Raw genomic sequence first — 14,644 nt, forward strand, 5'->3', positions numbered from 1 at the left:
CAAAGTATCTTTTTGAAAAGGTACACCATTTCCGTAGTGTCTGAACATAAAATTAGCAAACGAACTTATGCATACAGGATACATATAGTTGGATGAGATGTACTAGTAATTAATTTCTAATCCAAAAGTAACAGTATATTGTGCAAAGTAATTAATGCAATGAAATCAAATTGTGTACTGTATTCTTGATGGCTTCTCAGAGTAGGCTCTTGAAATATTTTGAAAAAATTCTGAAAAAATACCTACATGTTTGAAATGTTGTCCGAACAAGAAACAGAATGATTACTGAATTTTCTTACATAATGAAAAGAGTAGGTGTTTGGGGTACTTTAATAAGTAAAGATAGACTGGAGTTACCTGACTTTTGATATCTGATAATAGGTTCAGTGTTTATTTCTCGCGTGTCCAGTCTCTTTGCCCTATCAAGAATAGACATATAAACCACAGTATACGCAGCAGGTCTGAAAAAACACATTCATAATATACCTCTCCTGCAGGACCTCAACATGCAAAACAATTATACCTAGCAACTGAGCATAAATGATTCAAGATTACAAAGTTTCATTGAGCTTCATCGCAACTAATATAATGACATTTCTCCAGATCTTGGCGACCATGATCTGGGGACAATTTGTGGCCAAATGACACCGTCATATCAGAGCAGCGGTTCGAGGTTACAGATAAAGTTCAACTCCAACCGTATCAAGGAAACCAAGGGTTTTATGATCAAATTCAAGAGCATTCCGTGTGAGTATGCCGAATTCATTCATTTTTCACCAGTTTTTGTGAACATTTTATGCTATCCACAGACAAATTGTTCGGTTTATGTATGATGTATGAAATGGATGTATCTATGATAGGAATTTAACGTATAAAATTAATTTTGAATAGTTATGATGTTCTATGCTGATATTACCCACAAATAAAGAAAATATGTGATTGATAAAACTTGGTATTGCTAGTAATATATCGCACATCATATTCTATTGATTTAAACACAGGAGTGAGTGGTAACAGGGTTGGGTGAAATGTTAGCGTCACTTTTAGCTTCTAGCGACCACTTGTACCTTCAGTCTCTCAGAAAACTGGGAATCAAAAGTGTGATGTGTTGCATTGTACATATGAACTATTAGTAGTCTTTGTATATTATCATAAGTCTAATATAATGAAAATAATTGTTCTGATGACATGTAATAGTTGAAGCTAATAGCTGAAAATTTGTTAGTAAATCTGAGACTTTGATGTACATTGTTCCAGTCTTTGTGAAGAGTTTGACATTAAATGTTAATTTTGTAAGTTGTGTAGAAAATTACGTATACATGTCGTTACAGGGTTAAACTCAAAACATGACGTTCTGTGAAATAAGTGGATGTATCTATAGCACTACCTCAACACTACACCCAACATTGCCATTTTTGGTTTTGAGTGTGTGAAAACACAATATGTATACTTTTCATTGCTAGTTCTTTATGTCCAGATTCTGACTGCGGAAATGAGAAACTGGTAGCGACTAATGTCGATTCCTACCTTGTATCACCTGGTTATCCGAATTATTACAGGTAAGTAATAGGTTCTTCACGTCGTACTGATGTGGTCGATAAACAAAATTGTAAATCTGAATGACTGATTCCTACTATAACCATACATCAATAAAAACATATTAGATCCACTATAAGCAATCCACTTTGAAAAATCATAACTTTCCATCAAATTGAACGAATTATGATTCATAGTAAATGAACGACTCCAAATTCACATATGTCATAATTGTATGACTTTGATAACTTGATGCACCTTCCGAGGGAGCCTTTGATTCATGATAATGTGTTCTTCTTAGTAACCTAGCGTGTAGCTGGACAATATCGAGTAATGATCCTCAAAGGACTGTAGAGGTCGAGGTCATGCAAGTGGGTATATCAGGCACACCTCCAATCTGTGAAGGAGACAGACTTGAAGTGGATTATCTTGGTAAGTTTTACTACTCTTTGTTTTGTGTCTCTTTCTTTTATATTACAACTCTTGGTGGTGTATGATCCTGTACACAAACTCAGGTCACATATCAGTAGAAGTTAAGCAACAGTGGGTGCGGAAAGTCCTTAGATGGGTTACGATTGTGACAGCTCCTGAGAGTTTACTTGACGTCTGTCCTGTCCCTATACGATGCACATACGATAGAAGTGGTCTCACTTTAGGCAAGTGAGTTTGTTCAAAATTGCCTCTGTTCACCCAGCAGAAAATGGGTACCCGATGGAATAAGGCATGAGACTATTAACTTCTGCTATTAACGTTTAAGGACAGCTTTGGTCTTCTGGGTCTGCAGAGGCTCGTTATAACTGTTCTGGTTATTTGTTTGCATTACTTTTTCTCTCTCTTTACTTTTCTCTTTTGGTCGGGTTCTGTGCCTTCCCCTGGGGCAAGTCCCACCTCCAGTAAGATTGGTTTGACTACCGACAGAAGGCTGACTGGGCTGCGAAAGTGAACTGAAAGTTTCCTCCTGGCTGTCTGTAACCCAGTAAGAAAACCAGCTTCGGGTCAGCCCCCACTGGATGATGAATCTTTCTCATTATTGTTATTATTATTATTATTTTCATGTCCCTTCGATACCTTTTTTGCAGACACGTCAAAGCCAAACGAAGTGATATGCGGTTCAAGCGCCCCGTCACAAACGTTCGTTAGCGTGGGTAGCACTTTGTCAATCACTTTCACATCAGACAACGTCAACGAAGGCCAAGGTTTTTATGTCAGATATCGTCTGGTACAAGGTAGGTGTTCTCTATATCTGGTGAAAATACACAGTAACCGTTACTTAACGAAGAATATTCCTCGCTTAAGCCCTTAGTGCAGATATCATCTCACAGTGACCTTCTGTCATGTTCCGAAAATATCATATAAAGTTTACTGGCATAGACAACCAACACCAGAAAGAGATAATGTTGACTGTTCACTTTTAATAGTCGGTCACAAGCGTTGCTGACCTGACGCCCAGTAACATCACAATGTGTTTGAATGATGTGGGATAATGTGAATCAGTTCAAACACCTCGACAGCTTTCTTTAATATGCACAATCCAGTCAGATGCATTGTACGACTGGGTCCAACGTCCTTCCTCCCCAGCTGAACCACATCACAGACCAACAGGTAAAAGGAAAATGCCCTTCAGTTTAAGCCTCTGTCACACACAGCAGCATGTCGTAAACACAGAGCAATTTAATCTTTTTCTGTTTTGCTGTTTGATGCCTATTTACGTGGGTCTCTTTCAAATCTTAGCCAACCCAACTTCGGCCTCGTGTGATCAGACCTTGGTTGCAACCGAAAGAGAACAGGTTCTTACGTCCCCGGGATATCCACACATCTCTCTGTTGTAAGTCTCAATGTTACTATTCCTAGACGTGAATTAGAAAGTCTTTACTTGGGTTCTCAGCCATCAGAATTTCTATGGTAGGACCATGTTAATGCAATGACTGGCCCTTTTCAAATGTCTTATTTTTGTATACGGGATGAATCACTTCTGATCGTGATTCCTGTTTGGTCTGTGGTTCGAAAGTAAATCATCCTAGGCATATATATCTACATATGTGTATGTGATAGGCCGACCCAGTCCGGGCCGATAAGCCCCGTCCACTTCATTTTTGACGCTAGCGGGGACAACCACAGACTCATCACAATGGCGTCACCGCCGGCGAAATGTACGTGAGCGAGAACTGTGTTGAAGAATTCTGCTTGTAGTACTTTGGTATCCGTCGTTTGTGAGTGGTATTTAAATAAGAAAGCTATACGTATTTTAGTTTTAAAATTTTGTTGACAGATCGTAATTGATGAGTGAAAATGAGTGAAATGAAAAATATCCATCTGGCAATTCACGTCCGTCTAAGATATTTGCAGAGGAAGGATAACTTAATTATGTTGCCTGGTCTTTTTTCTCTCTAATTCTCTAATGTTATTAAAACCGTGAATACAACTACGTGCATGTTCAAGTTGTAGATCGTTTCTGTAACTATAAATGCATTGTCAACACTGCGCATGGCGCCCTTATTTATTTCTCCTTTTTCCAAATTTAGTTAACTCACTAATGTGAATACATGTTTTTCTACCTTTTAATGAACAAAACAAGAAAATTATTTCCCCTCTACTACTTCGTGTACCTTGTTTGTCTGTACACATTTATCACAAACAAACAAATCAATCACAGCCTGGACTTATTTGTTCTTATTTGGGAATGAGGAAAAGGTGACTGAGCTTGTAAACAGTATGTTTCCATGAATGTTCCTGGCCGTACCCAGAAGCAAATACCTACTGCAAACCGATGTGCAGTTTAATATGAAGCTCATTTTCAAAATAACCATCAACAAACATTGAACAAATTGTCCAAAACCAACACCTTAACAAACACTACTTTGGTTTGGTCCTCAAATATTGGTAACCTCTTTAAAAGCTGATGATTTCTATGAAATATTGTATGAAATTTTGGTTAAGTATGTGTTTCAATATTCATTCGAGTTACATGAATAGTCAACTAAAAACAGTGAGTGTGAAAGGCATAATTCGAAGCACGTCGCTTTAGAGGCATCGCTTGACCCCGAAAATACGTCTGGCAAATCCACAAAGCGCGACCGGCCTGTTCATTGGCCGAAACTAATGCATGCGCCAGTTTTGATTGACAGACTGGATCGGTCTATTATGATACGTTAAATGAGTCGATCAGGTGGTTTCAATCTAACGGGTGGTTTCAATCTAACGGGTGGTTTCAATCTAACGGGTGGTTTCAATGTTAAGATACTGATAAATACCTAATCTTCAATTTTTCCAAATTTGATTTTTCACTTGTGCTTCAGGCAATAATGACACAAAACATAAATATTCCACCATGGTTTTCCTTGCCACAAACCTCCCTGTTCTTTTCAGGTCGCAAAACTGCACCTACACTATCACAGCTCCAAGTGGTTACTACATCAGAATGACTCTGAACGATCTTGATATTGAACTGAGCAAACGCTGCATATTTGACAGCTTGACAATATCAGACGGTATGCAATATTGTGATAAAGGTGATACACATATAACCATGTGACTCGCAGAAAAAAATGATATACACTCTTATTACAGAAAGTCTATAATATAGAATACATTTTTTTAGTAATAATCTGCGTTCTTCTGTCATAACCTACAGTACAGAGCTAATACCCGCCATGATAGATAATCTAGTCACGTAGCAGCGGCACGGAACTAATGTGATGTTGTTTAAATCACTTTCAAATTGCAATCGTATCTGACAATTAATTGCAAAACTAATGCAGGGGTTAAATACATAATTCTTTATTTTCTTTTTTTCAAATGTACAATGGCATTTGTCTATAAGACCCAATTTACCGCTTGTCTCAGGTTCTTCGACACTAAATGAGTTATGGTGTGGGGAAAGGACTGGAGAAGTTGTGAACAGTCAGAGAAACCAGGCAACTGTCACCTACATAATAGATAACTCCAACAACGGAATAGGTTTCTCCCTCAAGTACTCTGCAGTCAGAGGTAGGTATCACCTACAGAAATGCTTTTTGGATACCAATGATACCTGTATCCTACTACGAAAGTGCCGTGCGTTTGTTCGTTCACTATCAGAGACAACAAACATTGGCGACCAGCGTTGGTTGCCATCCAGTTCAAACCTAATTTACAGTTTTGTGCTGTGATGTAATATTTGGAGATATCCATCGACAAAAGATATCCCTCGATCCATTTACTGTAGCTATTAAGTGCATTTCGACTACTACATTTGTACATATGTAGATATATCAAAACTACTTGGTTAAAGGTTATTTTGAAGCAGTGTTCATTCACTACCTTTTATTAACATTACAACGAGAGCTGATATTGCATGTGTTTATTTAACTGATTAGTGTGTGATACTGAGTATCTGTAGAAATATAACTATTTATGTCAGGTACCATGGTGTAATCGTCTTTTTTCACAAGTAAATGGAATAAATTTGAACTGTGTTTGAAAGACATTAACATGGAAGAGTACCCGAGAAACGACGCAAAACGGGACTCCAATTTCCTATCGGGATGATGTATTGTTGAGTGTTACAAAATGGCAAATGTGCTTCATGTTCGTATATAATGTCCTGTAATAATCCATATACTGGCCTGACAACAGGAGCAACTATTACATTGCCACCTTTTCTCAATAACAGGAACACCTAGTAGGATCCAGAAAATGACAATGCCCACACGAAGCACTCCGCTCTACCTGACTTCACCCGGATTTGAAAAACGATTCCCTCGGTATGTGCATAATGTGCATAATGATCTCTCATATTCTTCTGGATAATTATGTCCATTTAGTCCATTTATGCGTGAGTGGGTTGACTTTCAATAATCGGACGATATCATGGTTGAGAATATCAGAAATAGGCAGTACTACATTGAGCCAACAAAAGTTTTAAAACGTAGGCTACCTAGTGGCCCTATACTGCATCATACAGTCACCCAACTGTAATTGTGATGTTTATCCTTTCCCTTGAATTTTAAAGAGGCATCACCTTCACGTACATCTTCACTGCCGATCCTGAACTACGAATACGACTGCGAGTAACTGAATCGTACCTTCGTTACTACACTCTCACTGGCGCCTGTATCGGTGAAAGGGTCATGCTTTATGACGGTAAGATAACCCAGGCTTCACAAAACAGGTGTTTAAAGACTTAAAATCCCAGCATATGCCGCTTCTGTTCCTGACTTGGGTAATGATGACAAAACTGTTCACTGGCCATCTCAGTTCAAATGCAGCGGCAGCTTTTTGTCACGTTCACGTTCCATAACACGTTCCATAACATGATATTGTATGAAACAACCTAAGCGGTAAAATTACAATCACCATAGATAATACTGAAACGTCGCCTATAAACCTACACTTTTGTTCTGTTCACACCATATATTTTTGTGATGTTAATTTTGTGAATTTAATGTTCTGGATTCATGTTCAGCAAAATGTTACCATATGTTCGTGTGTTCCCCCATTAACGCGACATGCAGTGATATAACCGAAACACCATCCAGTGGTGCCACATTCCTCCACACAGTATGTTGTCCTTTCAGGGCCATCTTCAACCAGTTCTAAGTTGAGATCTGTGAACACGGGGGAATTGGGCTGGTGTGGCTTTGACCTCCCTGTTTTCGTCAGCAGCAGCAACTACATGACCATGGTGTACAAAACAACGACATCTAATGACCATGCAAGAATTGGCTTTGTGCTAATGTATGAGCAAGGCAACTTCACTGGTATGTTTTTGGACAAATATACATTGTACCTCAAAGTCTAAGCAATCATACATATCTAGTTTTGAATCTATCATTGGAATATTTATGAATATCATGTGTCACATTATTCATGACATGTGATCCATCCACTGTCTCATGACATGCATCTCATCCATCATGACATGACAAGTCATCCATCCATTATGACATGACATCCATCACCATTGTATTGCATTATATCCATCCATCCACCATCGTATAACATGTATCTCGTCCATCATTACATGACGTGGCATCCACCCATCTATTATGACATGACATGGCATCCATCCGTCATCATATGGGATCCACCCACGTGTCTGTACCCTTTTGTCTGATTGATGACAAGGTCGGCACATCATGACCATTTCGAATGACTATTCCAGCAAGGCATGTTATCATTCCATCATCACACGATGTCATGTATAGCGTCAACGTGTGGTCCATGTGGATTGTAGCAAGTTCTTTGTAGTATGTTTGCTAAGCTGACTGCGGTAAAGAATACCACACAAATCTGTTTTCATTTGTGTCATTGTTACAGATTTATATCCATATACGTGTGGCGGCATGTACAAAGCGACATCAAGTAGAACCACAATCTCCTCACCAAACTATCCAGGAAACTACGGCAGGTAAATGGCAGGTCTCAGTCTCCAATGTGGAAGAGACTGATGCAGTTTGTGTGATTTCCTCAAGCTATTTGACCTTAAGATGACCTGACAATGACATTGCCATAAGTTCTACATATAAGATGAATGCGTCTTAGCATGACTAACTGCATCGATGGTAAATTGTAAGAGGTTTTCCTGTAAATGTGGAACTGGCCATATAGTAACCATGTCAGTTCTACCAACTTTGAATGTTAACCTGCTTCCGGGGTTTGTCAGTCTAAAGTGTTGATTAAAATCAGTTTAGAGTCATGTGGCCCACGTATCACTTCCAATAAATACTGGCCATCTTATCCTCTAATCATAATTACCACAGGCAGATTATGCAATACTGACTATGGGTCTTGAAAAAACACATTTACGATCACTATTGGCTGTTACATGAAAATATGCATGTGTCAAACAGAATCTAACATCGACCCTCGTAGCCAAATGAATAAGTGTAGATAATGGATGTGCACGGATAAAGGTGAACTAAGTATAGAGGTGGTGTGATCATGCTTCTAACTGATCCATTCGTATGATTTTCGTTACTACTTTGTCATATAGAATGGATTCAGTTTCGGAAGCTCATCGAGACGTCTTACTCCCTGGCACTGCCGATTCATATACATTTGACACTATATTTTCAGCAATATGGTATGTAAGTGGACAATATGGGCGACCTCGAACACGACCCAAATCCGACTGGCTGGTAACTACTCTCTCGCCGGGGGCTCCAGTGGTAGCTGCGGTGGAGACTTTTTGAACGTGTACGATGGTATGTCAGTAACCTCAAAAAAACTTTAATTTTGTATACAGGTTTCGTCGAATGCAAAGGTATTAAAACAAATGAATGTTCCGTATTTCTATTCCATCGTTTTCAATACATGTATTTATTGTATTAATGACGATGACATTCTGCCATGTGACTTTACAGATTAGGATGTAATAAATGCTATCTGACAACTTAAATGTAACAAATCCCCTGACGATGATGGTATTCCAGTAGAGTTTTTACAACATTTCTGAACGTAATATAGTACATTACTTAGTATTACTGTTCTTCACCAAGATACTCTCATCTGGCATTAATATCCCACTACAAAAGAAATGTAGTAGATCTGACCCGGGTAATTGAATAGCAGGGGATCTTTCTTCTGAATGTAATGAGCAATGTTTTTGTTTCGGTCGTAAGTAAATCATTGGAGTACCTTCGTGAGATACCTTTAGAACTTCGTGAGATATTTGGATGTATATATGTGTATATATGCGTGTGTGTGTGTATAGAGATACATACATACATACATACATACATACATACATACATACATACATACATACATACATACATACATACATACATACATACATACATACATACATACATACATACATACATACATACATACATACATACATACATACATACATACATTGTATTCATAGATTTTCGCAAGGCCCGTGAATAGGTTTAAATTAGTGTGTGTTCTTTTACACATTGGAATCCATGATAATTTTTCCGAGTTTATTTACAATTTGTATAGTAACATCAAGGCCACTATAACCTATGAGTATGATACTAAAGTAACTCGTCTGAATATGTTGATAGCACCTGCGGAATTCACTAAGATTGTGTCCTTAGCTCGCTGCTGTTTCCTGTATATATTAATGGGCTTGTATTGACCTTACAAAATAAGCTTGATGATGGTATATATGTCGCCGAGTAGAAGTTGAAGAAGTTGCTATTAGCAAATCATTTGATTTTGATAACAATTAGATAACAGCGTGGCCTTGACATCCTACATGTGCAATCCCATAAATGTGGCAAAGATTAATATAGATAAAGGTAAAATAATTGCAAATGGGTGAACCCTTGTTCAAACACGAAGAGTGGTCATAACGTGCCGACCTTTGAATGAAACTATCAATATTTATAAACATCTAGGACTTTATATAAACATTTTCTGGTCAAGCAATTACGGCACTTGGGTTGATCAAGTCATTTATAAGCCGGTACGTTATGTCACTCCCAGAAGGATTTCATACTTTTGAGATAAAGAATTCTAATTCTAATTCTAATGTATGCTGCTGAGATATCAGGTTTTAAAAAGAGAGAGTATTGAAACTGCCCATCGAAAGGTTTGCATCTACTGATGTTGCAAATGGGGAATTGTGTCAAATGTATTTAATGTTGATTTTGATTATTAAGAATGCATCAAAGTAGATACCCATATCATAGCAATCAATTCTTGTTATCTGTTGAAAATCGGGAAACGTCCCACATGGACTCGGTATGTAAGCGATTCGTTGTTTTCTTTTGGCTTTGGTACTGCCTGGAATTCACAGGATGTCGGTGACACAAAAATGTTTCTATGTGTGTTTTTTGAAAGAATAAACAACTGTTCTATGCATTCTATGACACTTTTGTCAAGTTCTAAGAACATGTTCATTCTGCTCATGTTACCGTTGTGGTGTGAAAATTGTAACCAAAATCACTATTTGTGCCACCTTCAATTCTACCATGGGCCGTATGAGCTTTTAACAAATAAACCGTTCTCTTTTTTTCTTCTTCTTCTTCTTCTTCTTCTTCTTCTTCTGAAATAATTAAACTTGTAAACATATGCACCATATTTTTTCAGGTGCAGAGGATAGTTCCAACTTTCTCGAAAAGTTATGTGGAACAGGCTCTGATACTCTTCAGTCAACAGGAAACCTTCTTACGATTGTTATGAAGACGGATGGAAGCTACTCAGGAAGAGGATTTAGTTTCCTGTTTTTCGAAACAACTGGTACACCTAGAACACCTATTTAGTTGATACTTGCTTTGCATATTAGGGCATTTGAAATCAAATAATGTTTGTGTAGTGCTTGGTATTTAGAATATTTTTGTTCATCCTTCAACTAGCTTTTACTGACTAACCTGTAATTTGTAATGTCATTACAAAATAAAAAGGGGGCCTATAAGCCAGGTTACATGAATGTTCCACTCGTCGAAATTCGCTGTACTGAAAAATGTCTCTGAAACCAATGATCATGAATATTTATAACGTACCTTGTCCAGGCTAGATATCCTCAAAGTGCATAATTTGATCATTAAAACCCCGGATAATTCAGGCTGCCTGTTAGAAGTTAGAAGGTTAAATCCAAAGTTATTTCACCGGATACCCATTTTCTGCTGGATGAACAGAGGCTGTTTTAAACAAACTCGCCTGGATAAGATGCTGCCTCGCGTATCACACGTGCTTCGTTGTTGGGCAGGACTGAAGTCCTAAAAACTCTCAGAAGCTGCCAAACATGGTCATCCATCCAAGAACAATCCGCGACCAACGTTGCTAAACTTCAGCTGATAGTGACCTAGGCGCTATATATGCACAGGGCCAGGTAGCATCCCATGAAAGAGTTATTTGAAACAAAATGCGTTTTCAGGCACTCAGTCAGTGCTTACTGACAACTTTCCAATCTGAAATGTACAGCCATATTATAGCAAATTCTCGGTCCATATTAATATCTTAACATCAGTTTAACATATGCAATAGTACGTCTTGACTTGGTCAATAACTGGATAGCATCCTCTGGTAGTGGTTAGTTCTTCAGTCACTGAAACTATTCTATACAACAAGTGTCAATGTTTCAGATCCACTGCCGTGTGGTGGGTCCTTCACAGCATCACCGACGAGTTTACAGATCAGACAGACAGTTCGCCCGTGAGTGTGTTATAGGCTTGACGTAAAATGCCGCAGATGACGTGGCTGGCATTGGAACATTCTCATGATACCACTTATTTTACTGGTGCAGATCTGAGAATTTATGGGTTATCGTGATGTTGTTTCAAGAATAAAAACTAAAAACTAAATTAGAAAGAACAGTTTTTCAGGCGGTTGAGTGTCCAGGAAGTTGACAACGTACTCTGAACACTACCTTACATGGCATTATTTGAGGAGACCATCAATACATTGTCTTGTGGTGTAATGAGTGGAGAACATCATGAAAAGTAACTCGCTTAGTTTGTGTTTTGGATGATGTACTTATAGTGAAAAAAAAACATTCCCTTTATTTATTTTTTTCAGAAACCTTGCATGTAAATGGATATTTACTAGGGCAACAGACAACACCTACATTCGGCTGAAATTGACAGATTTTTACGTCGGGGTGCAGAGCAGCGGCACATGTGGCGCCGATCGTGTAGAAATATATGATGGTAAGAAAGTGCGATGATATATTTTGTCAAATAATTTTATTTGTATCTTATTCCCCACACGATATGGACACGAGTTGAAAGAGTGATATTTTATTTATTATTATTTTATTTATTTTATTTATTTTATTGATTGATTAAGAACTATATAACTTCTTTTCTCTTCTTTGACCTGTCGCATGTTGTGGAAGAAAACTGATTAAAGTAAATGCATCAAACCGCCGTCACTCCATAGCAGTACCTTGACGTATGAAAATGTCTTTCTTTTGATGCAGGTAACTCAGAATCAAGTGCCCGAGTTGCTTCACTCTGTGGATACAAGTCGGCCGAAATGTACATTGGAAACGGTGGGCAGATGATGGTCAAGCTTGTGACAGGAGTGTCCCCAACAGGAGATGGTTTCAGTATAGAATACAGAGCATGTAAGTCCATCGCATGTCTTAATATACTATAATATAATTTAAAAAACGATAACATCTGACAAATGGCGACAGAGACGCTTAAAATAAAGTAAATGACTGCGATTTAGAAAGATATGTCATATTTTAAATCAATCTTATCAGTAAAGTACAGCTTAAAATATATTTTTTAAATATTCGGGTACTGAATACGCACAACTCAAGAATCAGCGATCTAACCCACAAAATACAGTTGTTCCCAGTTGTCTGAATATGTGGAACTGGTATTTATATTCAATGCCATTCATGCCAGATGCGATGGTCAACTAATCAGCAAGCCAATACTAGTCACCTACAAAAAACCTTCACTGATACTGTCGCAATAGCATGGCTTTTTCTCTGACAGGTATTACAGTTTTTATACATTTTCATTGTTGGTTATGTTTTGAAAATTATTAAGTATATGCGTAAATACCTGTGAGTTCTTTGAATGGCATTTCGTCAGTTGGCTTCCATTGTTCAGACTGCATCTTTATCGCCTTATTGCTTCTCTTCTTGTGGTATGTGCATGTGTAACCTGCCTCATGTGCATGTGTAACCTGCCTCATGTGCATGTGTAACCTGCCTTCCTCATACCATTCATTCACCTGATGGAGAAGCCAGATGCTTCTATAAAAACTCTCTTCCTTCAGTAAATACATATTTCTAGGTACTTTGTAACACGTAATCCTTTAATTCTTGCAATATTATGGCATTGCTGTGACGGAGTGAGATGGGCCATTGCACTTTTAGGAGAATATATTAAAGATATCAACAGTCTCAGTGAAATAATATGACATAGTATACGAAACCGGTCACCTTTGTTTCGAGTGAGTATATTTGCCTTAATTATGTTGTTGATGATGTGACGCAATTCTGGAACCAAACCCCTTCACACATATCTTTTGTGTGTATCGACATGTTTCATCCTTATGTACTAAATACGACTTCAATGTTTTCAGCGACTGAAGAGCGATGTACCAGAGGGAATCTCAGGGCTATAAGTCAAATATCTTACCTTCAGTCTCCCTCCTATCCCGATATGTATGCATCGTACGTATACTTGAAATACTTATTTAAATATTTCGGCAAATTGTAAATTAAATTAGAATGATGGCTCTTGACTTCATGGTGGTTAGGTCCCCACTCAAAGCAAGTGTATGTCAGTTGTAGGACAGAGGCATGTGTCGAATACACGTGTAAGCGAAATATACGACGCAATATGATGGATTTATAGATTTATTTTAATGAAATTACACATTTTTCTGCAAGCAAACAATTCAATCTGTTTTGTAACGTTTTTGAGATAACAATGCCATCTGACAACGTGTCTTTTGTCACTGTTTGTTGAAGAAAATGTCTTCACCAAAATCTCAACGTCCTAAAATTGTAATTCGTGAGGTCTGGGGATTAAAGGGAAAACATGTCAAATATCCTCCATATATTCGTAATGTAATATATTCGAATTCACAACTGCGAAGATCTTGATTTTCCCACGTGTCCATTTTATAAATACATTTAGTGTTTGATTTACACCACTTTTAGAAATATTCCAGCAATACTACGGTGGCAGACATCCATGTGGGTATTCGAACCCCAATCTTCTGCTTAATGAGCGAACGTTTGAACCACTGGTCTACCCCCGCCTTCACTCGCTCTGTAAAGAGTGTGTTGCCATACATCTTCAGCCTGAAGGTCGATAAAAGGACACACAAGATGTTGTATTTGTAAAATTTAGGTGTTCCTTTTTTGTTTTATGTCCACCAGGAACCTACACTGCACGTGGCTCATCGACAGTGGCAGCGCGGACAGAATTGTCTCTTTTGAGATCAAGGTAGCAAGCATATTCTACTCCGCCGGCTGCGCGGATGACTATCTGGCAGGATATGATGGTGAGTGTCGTTGCAAAATGCCAGATAACTTATACAAATGGGTGATGTAAGCAACAAAAACACCAGCAAAAATAATCGAAACGAATGTGGACGGATGTTTTAACATATCGGCAGCCTAACTCCCTTATATACGGATATACATTTCTTCACATATACTGGTCAAAATAGGTTAGGTATA

The 14,644-nt window shown here is 38.0% G+C and overlaps 1 protein-coding gene across 1 annotated transcript in view; it reads left to right on the plus strand.

Annotated features, from left to right (window-relative positions):
- Positions 1-14,644, plus strand: part of LOC137277845 (cubilin-like) — a 29,416-nt gene that overhangs the window by 13,166 nt on the left and 1,606 nt on the right. Inside the window, exons 7-24 of the mRNA XM_067809810.1 lie at positions 604-747; positions 1,478-1,559; positions 1,838-1,968; positions 2,616-2,762; positions 3,268-3,361; positions 4,903-5,024; positions 5,380-5,523; positions 6,188-6,278; positions 6,527-6,657; positions 7,092-7,274; positions 7,834-7,924; positions 8,593-8,720; positions 10,582-10,731; positions 11,577-11,646; positions 12,010-12,140; positions 12,413-12,559; positions 13,537-13,627; positions 14,342-14,466. Of these exons, the coding sequence (XP_067665911.1) occupies positions 604-747; positions 1,478-1,559; positions 1,838-1,968; positions 2,616-2,762; positions 3,268-3,361; positions 4,903-5,024; positions 5,380-5,523; positions 6,188-6,278; positions 6,527-6,657; positions 7,092-7,274; positions 7,834-7,924; positions 8,593-8,720; positions 10,582-10,731; positions 11,577-11,646; positions 12,010-12,140; positions 12,413-12,559; positions 13,537-13,627; positions 14,342-14,466 (2,202 nt within the window). The remainder of the gene's footprint in view (positions 1-603; positions 748-1,477; positions 1,560-1,837; positions 1,969-2,615; positions 2,763-3,267; positions 3,362-4,902; positions 5,025-5,379; positions 5,524-6,187; positions 6,279-6,526; positions 6,658-7,091; positions 7,275-7,833; positions 7,925-8,592; positions 8,721-10,581; positions 10,732-11,576; positions 11,647-12,009; positions 12,141-12,412; positions 12,560-13,536; positions 13,628-14,341; positions 14,467-14,644) is intronic.

The sequence above is a fragment of the Haliotis asinina genome, chromosome 3 (assembly GCF_037392515.1).
Source record: "Haliotis asinina isolate JCU_RB_2024 chromosome 3, JCU_Hal_asi_v2, whole genome shotgun sequence".
In the NCBI taxonomy this organism is placed as follows: Eukaryota; Metazoa; Mollusca; class Gastropoda; order Lepetellida; family Haliotidae; genus Haliotis; species Haliotis asinina.